Source organism: Asterias rubens, chromosome 1 (assembly GCF_902459465.1).
Source record: "Asterias rubens chromosome 1, eAstRub1.3, whole genome shotgun sequence".
NCBI classification, from domain to species: domain Eukaryota; kingdom Metazoa; phylum Echinodermata; class Asteroidea; order Forcipulatida; family Asteriidae; genus Asterias; species Asterias rubens.
Window position 1 is genome coordinate 14869292 of NC_047062.1, and position 16885 is coordinate 14886176.

Here is a 16885-nt window from a genome sequence, read left to right on the forward strand (position 1 = left end):
CATAAAATTATTTTAAGAGGCTGTTTCTCGGAAACGGTATGGAGTATGGATTTAATTTTTGGTTTGTGTTCATATTAGCCATAGTGGAACAGTTAGACAAAGTTTCATGTAAATCTGAGCTAATTTGACAACTGATTAATTTCAACCCATAGGTTTGTACACTAAATATTTGGGGGAGAGGGTGTCTGGCAGGCCTAATGCAGCAGAAAATTTGTCTGGCGGTTGATATTTTTTACTTAGTATCATGGTAATGACCATTTCCATGTTTGATCCAGCCCATTATTTTGCCTCTTTGTTGGGGGTCCATGCGTCACACGCAGCGTCCCAGGGACATGCGTCCCTGGCAGAAATCCATATCTGACTATGTCATGTTATCCACTAACATTTCCTGTGCTCAAATATTGGTACCTCGTTCCTTTAACCAAAGTGCTCTGGGCTATAAGTTTGTGATTTATCTGCACGAGTTGGCGTGATTTTTCATGCGTGAACTTGGTTTGAATATATAATTAGTCCAAAGGGCTTCTGAAATTCAGTCTTTTTAGGCCTTTATCTGAAAAGTATTGACAGAAATAATGTAGAAGTACATTGAAATGAAGACTAGACCATATCTGTCGTTTTGTATGGAAAAAAATCGTTGCAAATTTCTCTTTTTAAAATTTGAGTTGCAACGATTTCTTTTAAACATAACGACAGATATGCTCTTCGTTTAATTTACTGGTACATTTTTTGGCTGAGACTTTTCAGAAAAGGCTTAAAATGACCGAATTCCAGAAGCCCTTTGGACTAATTAATGTTCACACAGAGATCACGCACGATAAACGTTGCATATCTCTGCAGATAAATCACAAAGGAAACTAGTGACCTGCGGGTAAACTGTCGTGTCTTTAGTTTATCATGTTTTTGCTGCTTCGATCAATTTTTAAGCCACCCTGTTTGTATACTCATTTTCTTATGTTTTATATCCCCCACCTTGTATCAGGTCTTCCTCAGGCTTTTATCAACTTTTTAAATTAAATAATTTGTAATTAGTTTTTGTTTTGTTTTTTGTGTTGCCGCCTTTCCATTTTGACGACAGTTATTTTTTACTGTAAAGTGTGCAGTTCACCATTTGCATGGCCATTTATAAACCATTATGTTGAATGAATAAACAACACAAAGACATGGGGTCACATACAACGGAAAAATGCTTCCTTTTTTTATTACAATTTCGGAGGAGAAAGAAGCTAAGGAAATTGTTGACTTAAAGTGAGTACAAATTAAGTAGTTCAAAATGGGATGCTTTGAGTGATCACAAAACTGTATATCATGAACAGAAGAAGGGAAAAACAAAAGAATTGTTTTCATGCGATCCTAAAAGTATCCTTTCCTCTTTCAATTAGTGACAGTATTTTTGACCACATAAGGGTGCTTTTGAAAGCAATTTCCTTACATCACAAATACAGGTGTATCTTATTCTGACTGCCTGTATTTTGTTTTCTTATATAAATGGCCAAATAAATATATAATAATAATTATAATTATAACAACAATTTAAAAACGACAAAACACCACAATTTGTTTTACTTGTTTTCCACCACATAAATTTGGTTCACCCATGTGGTCAGAAATACTGTAAAAAAAACCTGAAAACGACACATTACCACATGAGCCTACATGCATTTAGCAACAACAAAAAGTATCAAAAAGTTTACACTTTTGCGATTTACACTAAAAATACAAGGTGGAAACAGCATGTGGGAAAAAACAAGGTCTTGTTGCAACTCCTTTTCGTAATGACGACCTCAGCCGACAATTTCATCACTTTGTTTCTACACAACTGAAGAAGGTTTTTTCTTGACACTTTTACGGTGGGCATTTAGCTCTGTTAACCAAATAATAGATGTCTTCATTTGTCTGACCTTTTGTCTCAACATTGAAAAATTAACATGAAGATACACAGGGTAAAAACAATCTCATAGTGTTTTGAAATCTTTTTTTACCGTTTTGATTGTTAATTGGTAATTAGTTTCTCAGTCCGTTCTATTTTGTATCTTTTAATTCCTGTTAGTGTTTTGCCAGTGTGAAGTGTAATAAAATACAATAAAAAATAAATAAACTTTGTTCATTGTAGATGTACCCTGTATTTGTTTTGATTTCATGTAGGTGTCTACCCTTGAATTTTGTTTGAAATTGTAGGTATCATAAACTGTTCTGGAACAGTGCATTTCAAGCTACATTTCAGTAACCATATCTTAAAAAGAATGAATGATATGGCTTTGACAGACACTATATTAATGGCAGATGTACAAACACAAGCTACTATAACTAAGGACGAGCTCTTTGTAAACCGAAAATACATAATTGTTCTTCGCTTGCTCTCTGTACAACGGTTAAGACAATCTCTTTTATTTACAACAGTAATCAGAGAGTTTCCTTTCACTATTAAAAACTTGGTTGATTTGATAAAAAGCTTGCCAACTTTATCAGCTATCAAAGCTCATATCATGTTGTTGCGACAAAAGCGTCCCTGGTGTGTACAGATTTGCCGTGCCCAAATTGTTCACATCGATTACAGCACTCCTGGCATTTGGAAGCTGTCGGCTGTTTGCCATGTTAGGTGGCATTGTTCTCATGCCAACACCACCAGTCCGCAAAATCCCTTTGAGTTTGGAATCCTCGTACGCTGCAGGAGTGTTCATTGCCCCGTAGGATGAAATAGGACCAATGTCCGAATAGAAACTCAGATCTCGACTTGGTGTGCCATACGGTGTACTCGATGCTCTACTTGGGGTGGTGGGTAGCTGGAAATCGTAAAGATTTTTGGTCGGTTTCGGCAGAGCAGCTGCTGAGTATGTGCTTATGCCCGGGTTGCTGGCAAGAAAGTTTGCATTGAGAGGAGCAGGCGGGGGTAGTTTTGTGGAGAGAGCCTCGCCAGGGAATGAAGAGATTGGAGTGAGCCGAGTCCAGTCATCCTTGGTGACCTGGATGGTCAGAGTAGTGACGAGATGAGACAATTTGTTGGCAACATGAGCAAGGACCATCTATAAATAAGAAAATACAAACATAGAATTGTTAGGAAATATTTTGTTTTGGGGTCATAATGAATCATTAACATTGTGATGACTCAGTCTTCGTTGCATGACTTTATGTTAATTCAGTGGTTCCTTTCCCTTACCTTCACCTCTATGGACCCTGGTTCGAATCCCACTGCAGACTGGAGCCTTGCATGTGGATTTTGTTTTCAATCCCTATCTGATATCATTTGTTTTCCATCCTATGGGTTTTCCTTCCACATATATAACTTAACATGTGTTAATCTTTCCTACAAAGGTATCTTCAGTCATATGGGTCATTGTACAGGGCACTTTTGTATTTTGGTTTCACTACCATTAAGTAAAAAATAATAGCAATTTTACTGTGTTAAGGGCTAACCAATTGGACCAAGCCATATATGTGAAGGGGTTTTGACCAACTGGAATCCATCAACTCTCTGAGGTATTTAATTATGTAAGATAGAGACTTGTGTAATTTCCCCCAACTTTTATAAATAATTTTTCACAAATAATCATAAGAAGTGTATTGCTGTTTTTTCCCATCCCTTCTGACAGTCCCAAAAAAGAAGCAAAAAAGAAAAACAAGAAGGAAAACCTAACCTGCTCATTTGCATCTCTGCGCACTCGGACTTGAAGCGAGCCAGCTATTGTTCCAAATGAGATGGTCCAGAAATGTTCATTACGAAATTCCAACACACCATCCAGAGTTGAAGCCTGAAAAGAAGACAATTATATTTCACACAGGACTATGGAACCAACATTAAAGAATATGTCTGACAGACATATGATTTCTTGTAACTGTTTGTTATTTCATGTACAGCCACAGGCCCGTTATGATAATGACAACAGTTTATTAATTGTTCATCTTTTAGGCCTATGAGAGATCACCTTACATCACAAGGCTACGGACGGCCACTTCAATGCGAGGACTACACATTAACTGATTTGGGCTGTCAACCCAAATCAACTTTCACCAGGGACCTGTTGCCGTCTACTCATACGCCAGAAACACGGTTACCCCCTTCACAGTCTGCATGTAAGGGTGTAGGTATAGATATCAGCTACTATAAGCTTTGCTGGAAGAGCAGAATGCACTTCCTTTCCATTTTATTTTTACAAAGCAATTATGGTTAAGAGCCTATCAAACCCCAAATCTGCTACTGACAACACCTGTGAACTAGACCGCTCGGCCAAGACACACCCTTTAAAAGCACTGGAAACGTTTGGTAGTTTTCAAAGACCAGCCGTCGATTTCACAAAGAGTTAGAACTCGTCTTATCTCGAGTTAGGACGAGTAACTCGTCCTAACTTAGGATTAATCTTAAGGTCTGCGTGCTACAGTGCAGGGTTGGGACTCGTCCTAAGTCCTAAGATTAATCTGAAGTTAGGAAGAGTTTTGTGAAATCAACGGCAGTATTCTCACTTGATGTGTCCCAACATACGGATAAAATGAGACGAAAAACCTGTACTAATTTGGGCTCAATTGGTCATCAAAGTTGCAAGAAAATAATAAAAGGAAAAACACCCTTGATGCACAACTTTATGTGCTTCCACATGCATAATAAAATGCTTCAGCTGAAGCCTTTCATAATTTGAGTAAGAAAATTACATTACTTCAGAGGGAGCCGTTTCTCCCACGTAATTACCAACAGTTCTCCATCGCTCGCTACCAAGTCAGTTGTAGGCTAACAATTATTTTTGAGTAATTACCAATAGTGTCCAGTGCCTTTAAGGCAAACACTTACCTCTCTAAGACTCTTATCCAGTTGGCCGATGATGTGAGCAGGAGATGTCTGCAGTAGTATAGTTCCAGTATAGACGCTCATTGGGAACATGGTTCCACACATCATTAAAGCTATCGCAAACGCCGCTAGGGAGTCTGCGATAAAATAATTGCTGCAAGGACAACATGGTAGAGTTTCAGTAAGTTAGTATCTTTTAAAGCGAAAGGAAATAGAATGGACTTTGAAATTTCTTACTTCTTCTATTTCAAGCGGTGTCCTTGGTCAACGGCGGCGGAACACTTTCAAAAGTGGGGGGGGGGGGCGCTGCAAATTTGTTCCCTAATGTGTTTTTTCCAATTATGCATTAATGCACACAGGTTATGTTGGGTTCATAAAGTAGAAAAAGCACTATTACAGCGGGCTGATTGTCCGGGATGGCAATCAACGCGCCTACGACGGGGTGTAAGAGCACCGAATTCAAGCTCTGATGCTTCTGTTCAGCAGAGTGTGGGTTCCAATCCCGGTCGTGACTCTTGTGTCCCTGAGCAAGACACTTAACTATAATTGCTTCTCTCCACCCAGGGGTAAATGGGTACCTGTGAGGGCAGAGATGGTTCTTGTGATTGATTTAGCCGAGTAGCGCATATTAATGTTGCACATGCTGCATACTCCCCACCAGGGAGCTGAGATGGTTTAAGGAGTGAATTAAGGCCCAGTGACCAGGGGTAATAATGTGAAGCGCTTTGGGACGCCCTACGGGTGTGAAAAGCGCTATATAAAAACGGGTTATTATTATTATTATTATTACGATTGACATTCTTTGCTGTTTTTTGTTGTTTAAATAAGATTATTTTTAGAAATATAAAGGTGTTGTCAGCAAACCCTTGTTTTTTTTGTAAAAGCTCAATATAAAGTGGGGGGAGGGGGCAAAATCTTCACTTTTCAAAAGTGGGGGCAATGGCCACCCGGTTCTGCTGTGGGTGTCCTTGGTGAAACTATGTCCCCCCCCCCCCCCAAAAAAAGGGTGTAATTTGTATCCAAAGCTTACTTGTTTTAAGATGGTATTGGTAGTTAGTATCCTGTGAAGCTATTTCATCTGTATGCCCCCATTGATTAGAATTCAATAAAAACATTTGAATCAGAGACACATTTCATGCATGAATTGTTTCTCAGATTTCTGAGTGTTTTTGTATGCTGCGGCCACAGATGCAGCTAGTACCCGCTACCACCTCGCTAAACGTGGATGGATTTTACATTCTTGTGAAAATACTGTGACCCTTTTTGCCGTTTTCTCAACAAGCAGACTCTGTGCTCAGCTGAAGCTTTCTTCTGTTGGATCTTTCTTTAAAATCTGCACCAACGAAAATCAGCCTTATGGTAACAAAAACCAATCAATGGCCCAACCTTTAAATCATCATAGATTCTTAATGATAGGTAAGTTTCAAAAACAAATTATTGATAAATTTCTATCAAAAAGCTGATAATGAATTTCAAGCCAGTATCAATCTTTAGGGAAAATATGTTGATTTGTCGAAGACAAGGACAGCATTTCAAGACCTGAAAAATTCCTTGTTTCTGGTTGCTGCAATAGGCCATGCAAGTTGTCTGAATGCTGTGTTTAATGTAAGTGGGGGTATAGGAATTGGTCCACTCTTCATAATAAAAATATGACGTTAATGTTTTAGTCTTCTGGACTAAAACAATACTAAAAACAATATTTCTATATCTTACTTTGCATCAATAAGTAGATTTGTAATGAAAAGAGACAGAGCTCCAGCGAAGGCAATCAGTATGAATGGATTGACTCTGGGAAGAAGTAGACGATCAAATCCAGGAACTACTGCACAAAAACTAAACAGATTAAAGGGAGAAAAATACATGTGTCAGAATTTTCTCAAACAATCCACATCATTTATTTTTATAGGGATTTGTTTAAATGTATAAAAATCTTTCTTATCACAAAACCAGAGACCATTTAAAGGGACTGTATACGTTTGCTAATCACTCCTAAGGTAATTGGCAATAATACTTTTGTTTAGAAGCTAACAGCAGCGTTCGATATTATAAAGCATTTTGAGAAACATTTTGCTTCAAAGTAATGTGGTTATGTAAAAAAAAAGATATAAGTTTGATGCTCCAAAACTTGAATCTGAGGTTGGAACCCAAACGCATATCAACAGAGATGAAAATTGTTTATTAAAAGCTTACTTTTTGCTTATATCTGCAAAGTGTTCCTGTAGCCAACTGGACCTTGCTGCTTCGATGACGTGCCTAAATGCTTTATTATTGGCTCCATATGCAACTATTACATGACAGATGAATCCTAGACCGGTACCCAGCATCAGGCGACCAGTGTGGATTTCAGCTGGCTGGAAGAATCGCTCCGTGCTGTATCAGAAAAAAAAGAAACAATAGTCAGAGAAGTGAAGAGCGTGAGAACAATTTGAAAGGTGCTGGTTTGATTTTGAATTAAGAATCATTACTCATAAGTGAACTTAATCACTGTAGCTTCAAAGCCAAAGGAGACTTGTAATCAAGGGCTATGTGAACCAGAAACACCAGGCTTTCCACAGTAAATGATATGGGTTGTTTTATGTGCACAGGACGTATGGCTTATGTCTCGTCCAAAAGACAAAGCAATTATAGTTAAGTGTCTTGCTCAAAGACACAAGTGCCTCAATTGAGACTTGAATCTATACTCTGCCGATCAGAAACACCAGAGTCGGTGCTCTTAACTGCATAGCCAGGACACGCCACAAGCCCACAACCACCATGACCAATAAAATGAGAAAGCTACATGGCCAGTCGAACTCGCTTCGTGCAAATTCCTCATTCATTTCAATTGAAGAAATTTCAATTTTATGATTTCTTTGCACTGTGATATGGTTTGCTTCTGGGATCTCATATTTTTTCTTTGTATATATTTTTAGTTTCACTGCCAAAATTATTACTATTAATTATTATTTTTTTTAACCAAATGTGATGACGAATCCTTAGTCAAATACAACTGCACAAAACATAACATAAGGGCCAAGGTACTAACATAATCAATATTTCCTTTTGGTTTATTTACCTTTCTTTCATGATAAATATTGCCCCAAATATTGCCAACATAGAACAGGAAAATACCGCAAGCACTTCAAATCTCTCAAACCTGCAAAGAAATAGAGATACTAACTTTAATAAAAAAATGATGAGTTTACTAGGCCCTTTCTTTTACCTACAGGACCTACAGCTTAACACTTCATCCAAAAGGTAAAAACAATCATAGGCCCTTTTCAAAACTACGACTTTGGCTTTGGATTCGGTTCAGGATAGCTTGGCTCCGCTGTTATTTCGACAATTGTGCATGCTTTGCGCATATACGCTCAGGGCTTCAGACGAGAGGATGAAGCCGGAAGCTGAATCCAAAGCCGAAGCCATGGTTTTGAAAAGGGCCATATCTTACTCAAAAGCACAATGGAAAAGACCCATGCCTCAAACCCACACTGTAACAAAGACCTGAACTTGAGAATGGTGCACAGGAACTCTCAGCCAAAACACACCAGTGAAAGTTAGAAAATGAATTAGAAAGAAGAGCGCTCAAAAGGACACACAGATGCCGTCACCAGTTAACAGAATGGTCAATCAGTCCGCACTGCGCGCTATAGAGAGGTCAAATGGTGAAGTTTTTATGCACAGCCCAACATGCAGAACTGACTGGGCAATTTGCGCGATAGACTGCGAGAGTTCAATTATCCTTTTTGTACATTGCATGATGGTCACATGTTTCAGTGCCCTTGGACCCAGCTATAAAATAAAAAGAAATAATTATTTTGCTCACACGAAATGGATGTAATTCCTGCAACTATACTATGCTCAATAAACAGTCATGGAGAGGTCGAGCTTCAAAACTCTTGCATAACATTGCAGATCAAGAAACAAATATTGTGGGCAGCTCAGACTGACAGTATAGATCCTATTCACAATAGGCAGCGCTCATGGACTCCCCAAAAAGGCAGAAATGCCAGAGGTACTCAGTTCGGAGGTGCGGAAACACATGTGCCATCCTTTTGTTCACACTTTGACACACGAAATAGGGGACAGGAGCACGCGTGTTTGTGCACTGCGCGCTGTGAATAGGGTCTATTGTTTTAATACTTCAATTTAACTCACCCAAATGAATATACTGAGACTGGTTTCTGCTGGGCTACCCAGATGCTAATCAGGCACGTTATGAGGAGCATGAGATCACATACTGTCAGAAACGTGTAAGCGCTCAATGCTGTTATTAGAAGAGAAAGGGTGAAATTACAAATGGGCTCGGTAAAAAGTAGTTTAATCAGGGATGGAATTTTTGGGGGAAAAACAAACAAAAGACAACTGGACTTGGGTCTCAACATTTTTACTAGTACAGAAATAATTTTATTAGACAGGAATTAAATGAGAAGGAAAACAAATGTGTAAGAGAAGATAATTTTTCTTTATGGGTATTGAATCCATAACTGTATTCACATAAATTGTATGTAATGCTGTTTTATATTGTCAGATTTGTTATAATAATATTTATGATAATTACACTACTCACCCATACTGTTGGTTGACTGACACCATAATAGGAGCACAATCATGCAGGTAATATTAACAACTCCCAAAAGAACCACGCGTTTTGCCTGGTAAGGAAACAACAAATAGAATCACAAACATTACTTCAATTTCCATCAAAATGAGTCCTGAAGTAATTAATTCTAACTAAAACGTATTTGGCGATTGATCACCTTGCTTGTAAAAGTACACTTTAGTTATAATTATGAGAAACAAATTAATTGCTCGAAAAAGTCCGCCAATTATTAGTAGCAGTGAAATAAAGTGCTCCAAATTAGTTTTTGTCGAGATCCCGACAATATATCACGTGACCAATTCCTATGTGTTTTATAAGAAACGTTTCAAATTTTGTCATGGTTCCTGACCATTAAAAGTAAAAGTTAAACTTCTTTTTTTTTAGAGCGGGTGATACTCTTTGAATTACCATTCACTCAAAAAAAAATCTATTTTTTGAATGTTTGGGGCAAAAAATCTGACACAGCATCTTTAATCTGGAGATCTCGGGTTCAAGTCCCGCTATAGTCAAGTTTTACCCAAAATTATTGTTAACTCACCTGACAGTTTCCCTTGTGGTTTAATACTTAGTAAATGTATATTTTTTTTTTTTACTTTTTAAGATCTGTATTTGCATGATAACGTTCAGAACACTTCAGAACAATAAAGCTATGAATACAACAATTTTGTGATCATACTTTAGTCTCATTTGTATCCTTTTGCACACAATGGTAGATTAAAACATCAATTTACTTGTAATTCGTTTTTACAAAAAATGGTACATTGGCTAATTTCAAACAGGAGTAACTCAGCAACGCGATACATCCCAAAGCTTAGACATACACCAAATAACTGCTGCTGGTGTGTTCTGTCAAGCCGCACATATAGACGTTGTGACCTAAGTTTACATTCAAACTGCCCTCTGTTTTGACAAAACAATGTACACGCCATATTTCGCCGGGCAAAAAGACGCGTAGTCATGGTAAGATTTTGTGTAGTTTCCAGCTGGCTGCCGAAACACAAAGGTTTTGTGCGGCGGTATGCCCGCGAATCATGTTATGGTTGTCGAGTAACGCCAGAGGTCACGCGTCTATGACTCAATTCTTTAAATAGTCAACATCTGACTCATTTTCACAGAGCGGTTCACATATTTACAAACAGTAAGACATTACATATATAACTGAGTATAAGTGTATACAAAAAGAACATTACACTTACTTCCTTTTCACCAATAACTGATAGAAACTCCTGGGCTAGCTTGGACAAGGTTCCTTGTTGAGGCCTGGCAAAGGGCTGAATTGGTCCAGTGATGTAGTCTTTGGACCCACCATTAAGAATTGCTCTCTGTCGTAAGTCTTCAAGAAATAAAAACAGTTAACAAAATATAATGCGTTATATAACTCTGAATTACTGCTAAAAACTGGTTTTACTTAGGGTAACTGTCAAAGACTAGTATCCTCACTTGGTGTATCCCAGATACGCACAAAAAACAAAATCAGTGAAAGATTAGGTTCAATTGGTTGTCAAATTTATAAGAAAATAATGAAATGAACTACCCTTGCTGGATAGAATTTTGTGTTTCAGATGCCTAAGCTACTCTTTCTCTAAATCTACATTACTTCAAAGGGGGTCGTTTCTGACAATGTTTAATAATCGCCGATTTTAAAATCGATTTTAAAAACGTATAGCGTTAAGGAGGTCCAAAATATTTTACCCCTATGAGGCCTTATAGTTTCTAGAAGTAATGACCGAGGCGAGGGTCTAGTGTTGACAATATGTTTGATATCTTTTAGAAATTTATAAACTTTAGCTATTTTATTTAGTATTTACTAGTTACTGGGAATACCGGACACTTCGGCACCTCGTAAACTCGGCACCTGCAAACTCGGCACCATGCAAACTCGGCACATTGCAATCTCGGCACCCACTCGGCACCAAGAATGTCGGCACCATACAAACTCGGCATCGGCCTTTTATAATATTGACTAACAAACTTGGCACCAAGCAAAAATAACCTCGAAAGAGTTAAGTGGTTAAAATAAAGTAACGTACATGTAATAACACAATAAAAAAGGATTTGATAATTAGTAGCTTTGTAAATGCTGTTAATGGCAAAATCACTAGTTATGGGGGTTGATAAGAATTCCGAACTTTCGGGAAAATTTGGGCCCACAGGAAATTTACCGTGGCGCCGCACCGAATTCAATCATGGTTCACTGAATCTACAAGTTTTTAAAATGATGTTTATGTTGATTGTGTCCATGTCGGTGAAAGTGCGGCGCAATTTTTTTCATGATTTGGGTTTGGAACATTTTTTTAATTTGGTTAATGGTTTTCAATGAAATTTTTCTTTAAACAGAGCGTGATTTGCCGAAAGGCGCTGGCCGTAATCAGGGACTGATTTACCGACGGACCAGTCGCGACACTGGTTTCTGTGCGTGAAAGATCAAAGATCGTTTGGTGCACATGATCCTTTCATTGTTATTTTTTCCGTCCCGTGCTAAACGTCACTTCTACTTTCTGGTAAATTGTACGATAATTAAAATAAGTGTTATAAATAATAACTTATAACAGGATCACACTTTTTATTGGAGTGGGGGCTGAAAATCACAGTGTGAAAATCGAACTGGGTGCCGAGTTTGTACTCCTAGAACTATTTTGGTTATCCCGAATGCATAGCGAAGTCACGACACGTGACGAGCGTGCGCATATTATTTTTTTTTCAGGACAAATGTTGAGAATTATCTACACACGTTTGTCCTAGAATAAAAATACACTCAATCCGTGCTTTGCGTACAAAAACATATGGACACGTGTCTGGGAACCAGACCTCTGATTCCTAGATGTGTGTCTATATGTTTTGTACACAAAGCACGGATCGAGTGTTTGTTTGTTTATTCTAGGACGGACGAACGTGTGCGATAATTCTCCACGTTTGTCCTGGGAAAAAAATAATACGAGCACGCTCGTCACGTGTCGTGACTTCGTGATGCGTTCGGCCGAGTTCGGGGACAATCAGCATTTGTAGTGTAGTGGTAACACGGAGTATTTTGGGACTGAATTACGGTAAGAATTTATAACTTTTAACATTTTTTGAGATTGCAGAGTGGGTTCTCTGGTCGCCCCCTCGGACATTGAAATATCAAAGGACACATAGAGCCTAACTTTGGCGAGATTACAATAAAAATAAAGAGAGATTTCTGATTCCAAAATTCATTGAACAATGATTGAACAATGATTGAACCATGATCGTTTGACGCGTGAGAGATATAAACCTATGACGAGGTTACTGGAGACGATAGCCGGACGAAACCAGAATAGTTCTAGGAGTACCGAGTTTGTATTTGTACATGTGCCGAGTTTGTGGGTGCCGAGTTTGCAAGGTGCCGATGTTGTAAGTGTCGAGTTTGCAAGGTGCTGAGTTTGCAGGTGCCGAGTTTGCAAGGTGCCGAAGTGACCGGTACCCATTACTGGGTCTATTACAAAGCACACATTGTGACATAGTTCTAATATTAAATATTCATCTATGTAGGCACTTGGAAATACCGGATATTCCGCTGCGCGTCGCTGTAACTAGAAATTGTGATCACTTTTAAAACTCTCGCTCGCCCCCTTACATTAAATCGCTTGTAATGGCTTGCTCTGGAATCATCAATTTCAACCTCGTCCCTAGCCATGACACCGCAAGAGGTCGCCCTTCTTTATGTCTTTGATCGAGATCGATCCGTCAATTAGAACAAAAGTTAGCAATTTTTTTTGTAAAAGTCCATCAAGTTGGACGCATATTTTGGTCTGAGCTGATTAATGAACGCACCTAAAGCAGGTTTGTACACCTTTTATAACCTCTTAACTTACTGTATACCGAATTTCATGGCCATATCTGGCGCCGCACATATTTTTTTTTGATCCACAATTCTGTGTGTCAAGGTTGAGTGAGCCGATTTGTTTACGATTTTTCCTGATTTCTCCCGAAAATTGTCAGCGTTCTAATGGCAATAAACATCTGCTATTTGGTTCATCGGACATAAATAATATCCAAAAAGGGGAGACAAACTATTTTATTTGATACATGAATGATTTTTGTTTGAATTAAATTAATTATAAAGCAAGGATGGCGTAGATTATTGAGCCATTTTCTCAAGATATTTTCACCCGATCTGCCGAGTTGTGGTCACGTGATCACCTGCTCGGCCCCTGATTGGTCCTATCTTTAATAGTTGTAAACATTGATGTTTTATTTTAACAGCTAGTTTTTGTGAATGGAAATTGAAATAAAAGGAAATAATTTTGCAGCCAACCACCAACTTTTCAGTTGTAAACAAAATATATGTGAAGTCATGAAAATTGTACAGTATTTTTTAAGTAGTTTCTAGAGAGTTTAGCCTTGTTTGTGGCACACAAAATAGACTATTAATTTTTAGTTTTTTTTTTTTTTTTTTTTTTTTTTTTTCTCACACCATTTCGGCCAGTTTTTTTTGCGCAATTATCGTGCACAATATGCTTTCTACTGTATGATCAAAAGCAAAATACCCCCCCCCCCAGTATAACCAACCATAATATTAATTTGGTAAAAAAAGTGGCATTTGCCTGAGAAATAAACAAAATTTGACATTTTGTTTTTAAATCTCACAATACCGAGCCTTATTGGAAAGAATTCTTTCTGAAATTTAAACACATTTTTTAGGCTGTTTTTTTAATTCATAAAATCAAGTGATGTAATTGTATGTATTATAGAGGGAATCTGTTTAAACAAAATAGGTAGATTTTTTCTTTTTCAGCCATAGTTTTCCATTTGAGTCATGTCTTGATCATTTTGATACCAGACATGACGTTTTTGGATTATTTTTGCATTTTCAACTAATTTATTCAAAATGGCCGCCAGACCCTTTAAGACAAGATGGCCGCCACTGATGTAACAAAGTTTTCCTGCCATTGAGGAGTTTATCTATACTCAACCTCTGATCATCAAATAGTAAATACATCCATTTTGATGATCAGAGGTTGAATAATAGATAAACTCTCGAATGGCAATTAGACCTTTGAACGCTTGATGTTGTTGACCTCTCAACTTGACTTAGGTCATCAATGGATGACATTTGACCTCATATCTCAAAGGTCACTTAGGTTAAAGACTTTGGGCCTAACATTCAATTGTCCATTCAGTGGAGACGTCACCCTGAAAATATTTAAGAAAAATATTAATTTTTCAATGAGTTATGGCAATATTGCATTATAAATAGTACTATAATATTAACGATTTAGGATCAGTGCCTAATCTATGTTTTTTTGCCGTTTTTGGGGTATTTAAAACTTGTTGTCGGCGTTGTCGCTGCTCTGAACTTGTTGTCGTCGTTGTCGACTTTTTAACCTAACTAGATAGAATACTACTCCTAATATTATTATTAATAGTTCTAAATAAAGAGTAATCCCGTCCGTACCTGATGCAGAGCTGACCGGAATGCCAACAACTGTTGTCGCCACTTGTGGTGCCGAAGCGATGTCCATTGAAGTGTCGTACGCGTCTATATCTATTTTAAATTGGTCCAGTTGTAATGGATCACCTCCTCCGTACTCTTGAAAGCCTCTTGGTCCACCTTTTGTCATATTATTTGGAACGTATCTTCCTCGTAATTGATCTTTTTCGGGCTCCGACGTGGACACTTTGCCGTCAAGGGACGTGGGCGCCGCCATGTTTCCTTGATGAGTAATACACCGAAATGATAAGTGAACGTGTACTTCATTGGATAGAAACAGATAGAAATTGCCCAAAGGACCAATCAAAGTTCAGTTTTCTTTTTGGCTTTGGGATCAACAAACTTAGTCACGAGAGGGCGCTGACACTGCGAAAAGGAAAACTTCTGAAAGTTTCCTGTTTGCGTGCATCTTTTCTGCCATCATGGAGTTTGGCACACAGCCAGATGTCATAGAATTGTAGTCCTTGGTTCATCAACAACCATGCACGCTGCTGAGCCACGTTAAATTTGTCGAATTTGTATTGCTTGTAATGTCTCCCATTGAATGGAGGAAGGAATTCCTCTTGGGCCGGCCGGGTATCCCAGGATCTGTCCACCGGAGATTGGTCTAGCTCACAGGAGGAGGAGGGTGCTATTAGAAGATACTATAATTCCTAGAGGGTTCTATCAGAAGATTTGGTGCACGTGCCATCATAAATGGGGGACCGAATCTCCAGGGCAAAATTGTTCTGCCCGGTTCTCCTAATTTTTACTACAGATATATCTCCTGTTTTAGCTATCTGTTTTTCGTTTGCATTTATTACTTTCCATACTATATAGTTTTCCCATTCGGTTGGCAAAATCTCGGGCTGTGACGTTGCAATAGAAAGTTCTGTGGCGAAGCAGACTTTTGTATTATAGTAGTCACCAGCATAGGCGCAACATCGACTGGCTCGAATGTTAGTGCGCTAATAATTATATCCCTTCGAATGTAATTCTAATGTTGCGGCCATTTTCTTGATCATTATTGTCAAAGACCCGTATTCTCACTTGGTTGGTGCATGGTGTATTAGGCAGGAAATAAAACATGTGAACATTTCGAATCAATTGGAGACTTTCCAACGCTAGGTGGCAGCAGACATACCGGGTAAATTTCCATTGTTTACGTAGTTCTGAACATGCGCATAATTCTGAGAACAATGGATTTACCCGGTAAGTCTGCTGCCCTCTATCGTCCCAGAAAGTCTCCCATTGGTCGTCGATGTGAGAGAATGAATACAATTCAAATGTTTTAGTGAGAATTAACTTCTTTCTCAAAAACTACGTGGCTTCAAAGTGAGCCGTTTTTCACAATGTTTTACCATCAACAGCTCCCCATAGCTCGTTAGTAAGTTTCTTAGCGAACAATTATTTTGAGTAATTACCACGGTGCCCAGTGGGTGTTTGGTCGTGAGATTTTGCACCCATTTGAAATCATTAACGTTTGACGAGGAGGATGTTTCAAACGAGGGAGCTGAGAAGAAGTTTGTACACCGTTCGCCGCGTACTTTGTTGATTTTGTTAGAGGTGTGGGGGTACGGGGGCAACTGAATCTCTCCTGCCAAACAGTACCGGTGTCGCATGCAATTATGTTCTCTATGTAATACTATACGGAGGACATTATGCATATGCAATAATGTCCGCCGGACGGGTTTTGGATATGCAATCGTGTCCGCCCGGACGCTGCTGCATAATGCAATTGTGTCTGCCCGGACACATTTGTATATGCAGTTGTGTCCGCCCCGTGCAAAACCTTGCAGTAAATTAAACGCCCTTGGTCGACGGAACACGTTCTCATTTTTGTTTTACAAGCGTGGAAAATATTCAGCCGTTGGGTATTCGCTGCAATCACAAACTACGTGAATAATTCATGTTGCATTGAAAAGAAGGTGTACTTGAACTTTGATTTATTGGTGATCATATACCCGTGGTTCTATAGAGAAAGCAGAAATTAACCCCAATCAATTATACATATTGGGCTGGTAACAGTAATCATCGTTATACATTATACGCTATGATATGGGCCTACATGCATTTATATGCATTGTCACAATGTGGA

The 16885-nt window shown here is 38.5% G+C and overlaps 1 protein-coding gene across 1 annotated transcript; it reads right to left on the reverse strand.

The window, feature by feature from the left end:
- Positions 1–1166: 1166 nt before the first annotated feature.
- Positions 1167–15050, reverse strand: LOC117295723 (zinc transporter 6-A-like). Its single transcript, XM_033778444.1, has 10 exons — positions 14773–15050; positions 10553–10689; positions 9324–9408; positions 8912–9020; positions 7830–7910; positions 6965–7144; positions 6488–6607; positions 4778–4928; positions 3633–3746; positions 1167–3020 (listed from the first exon to the last, which is right to left on the reverse strand). Exons 1-10 carry the CDS (start codon positions 15023–15025, stop codon positions 2463–2465), a joined length of 1788 nt encoding a protein of 595 aa, XP_033634335.1. The 5' UTR covers positions 15026–15050; the 3' UTR covers positions 1167–2462.
- Positions 15051–16885: the final 1835 nt, after the last annotated feature.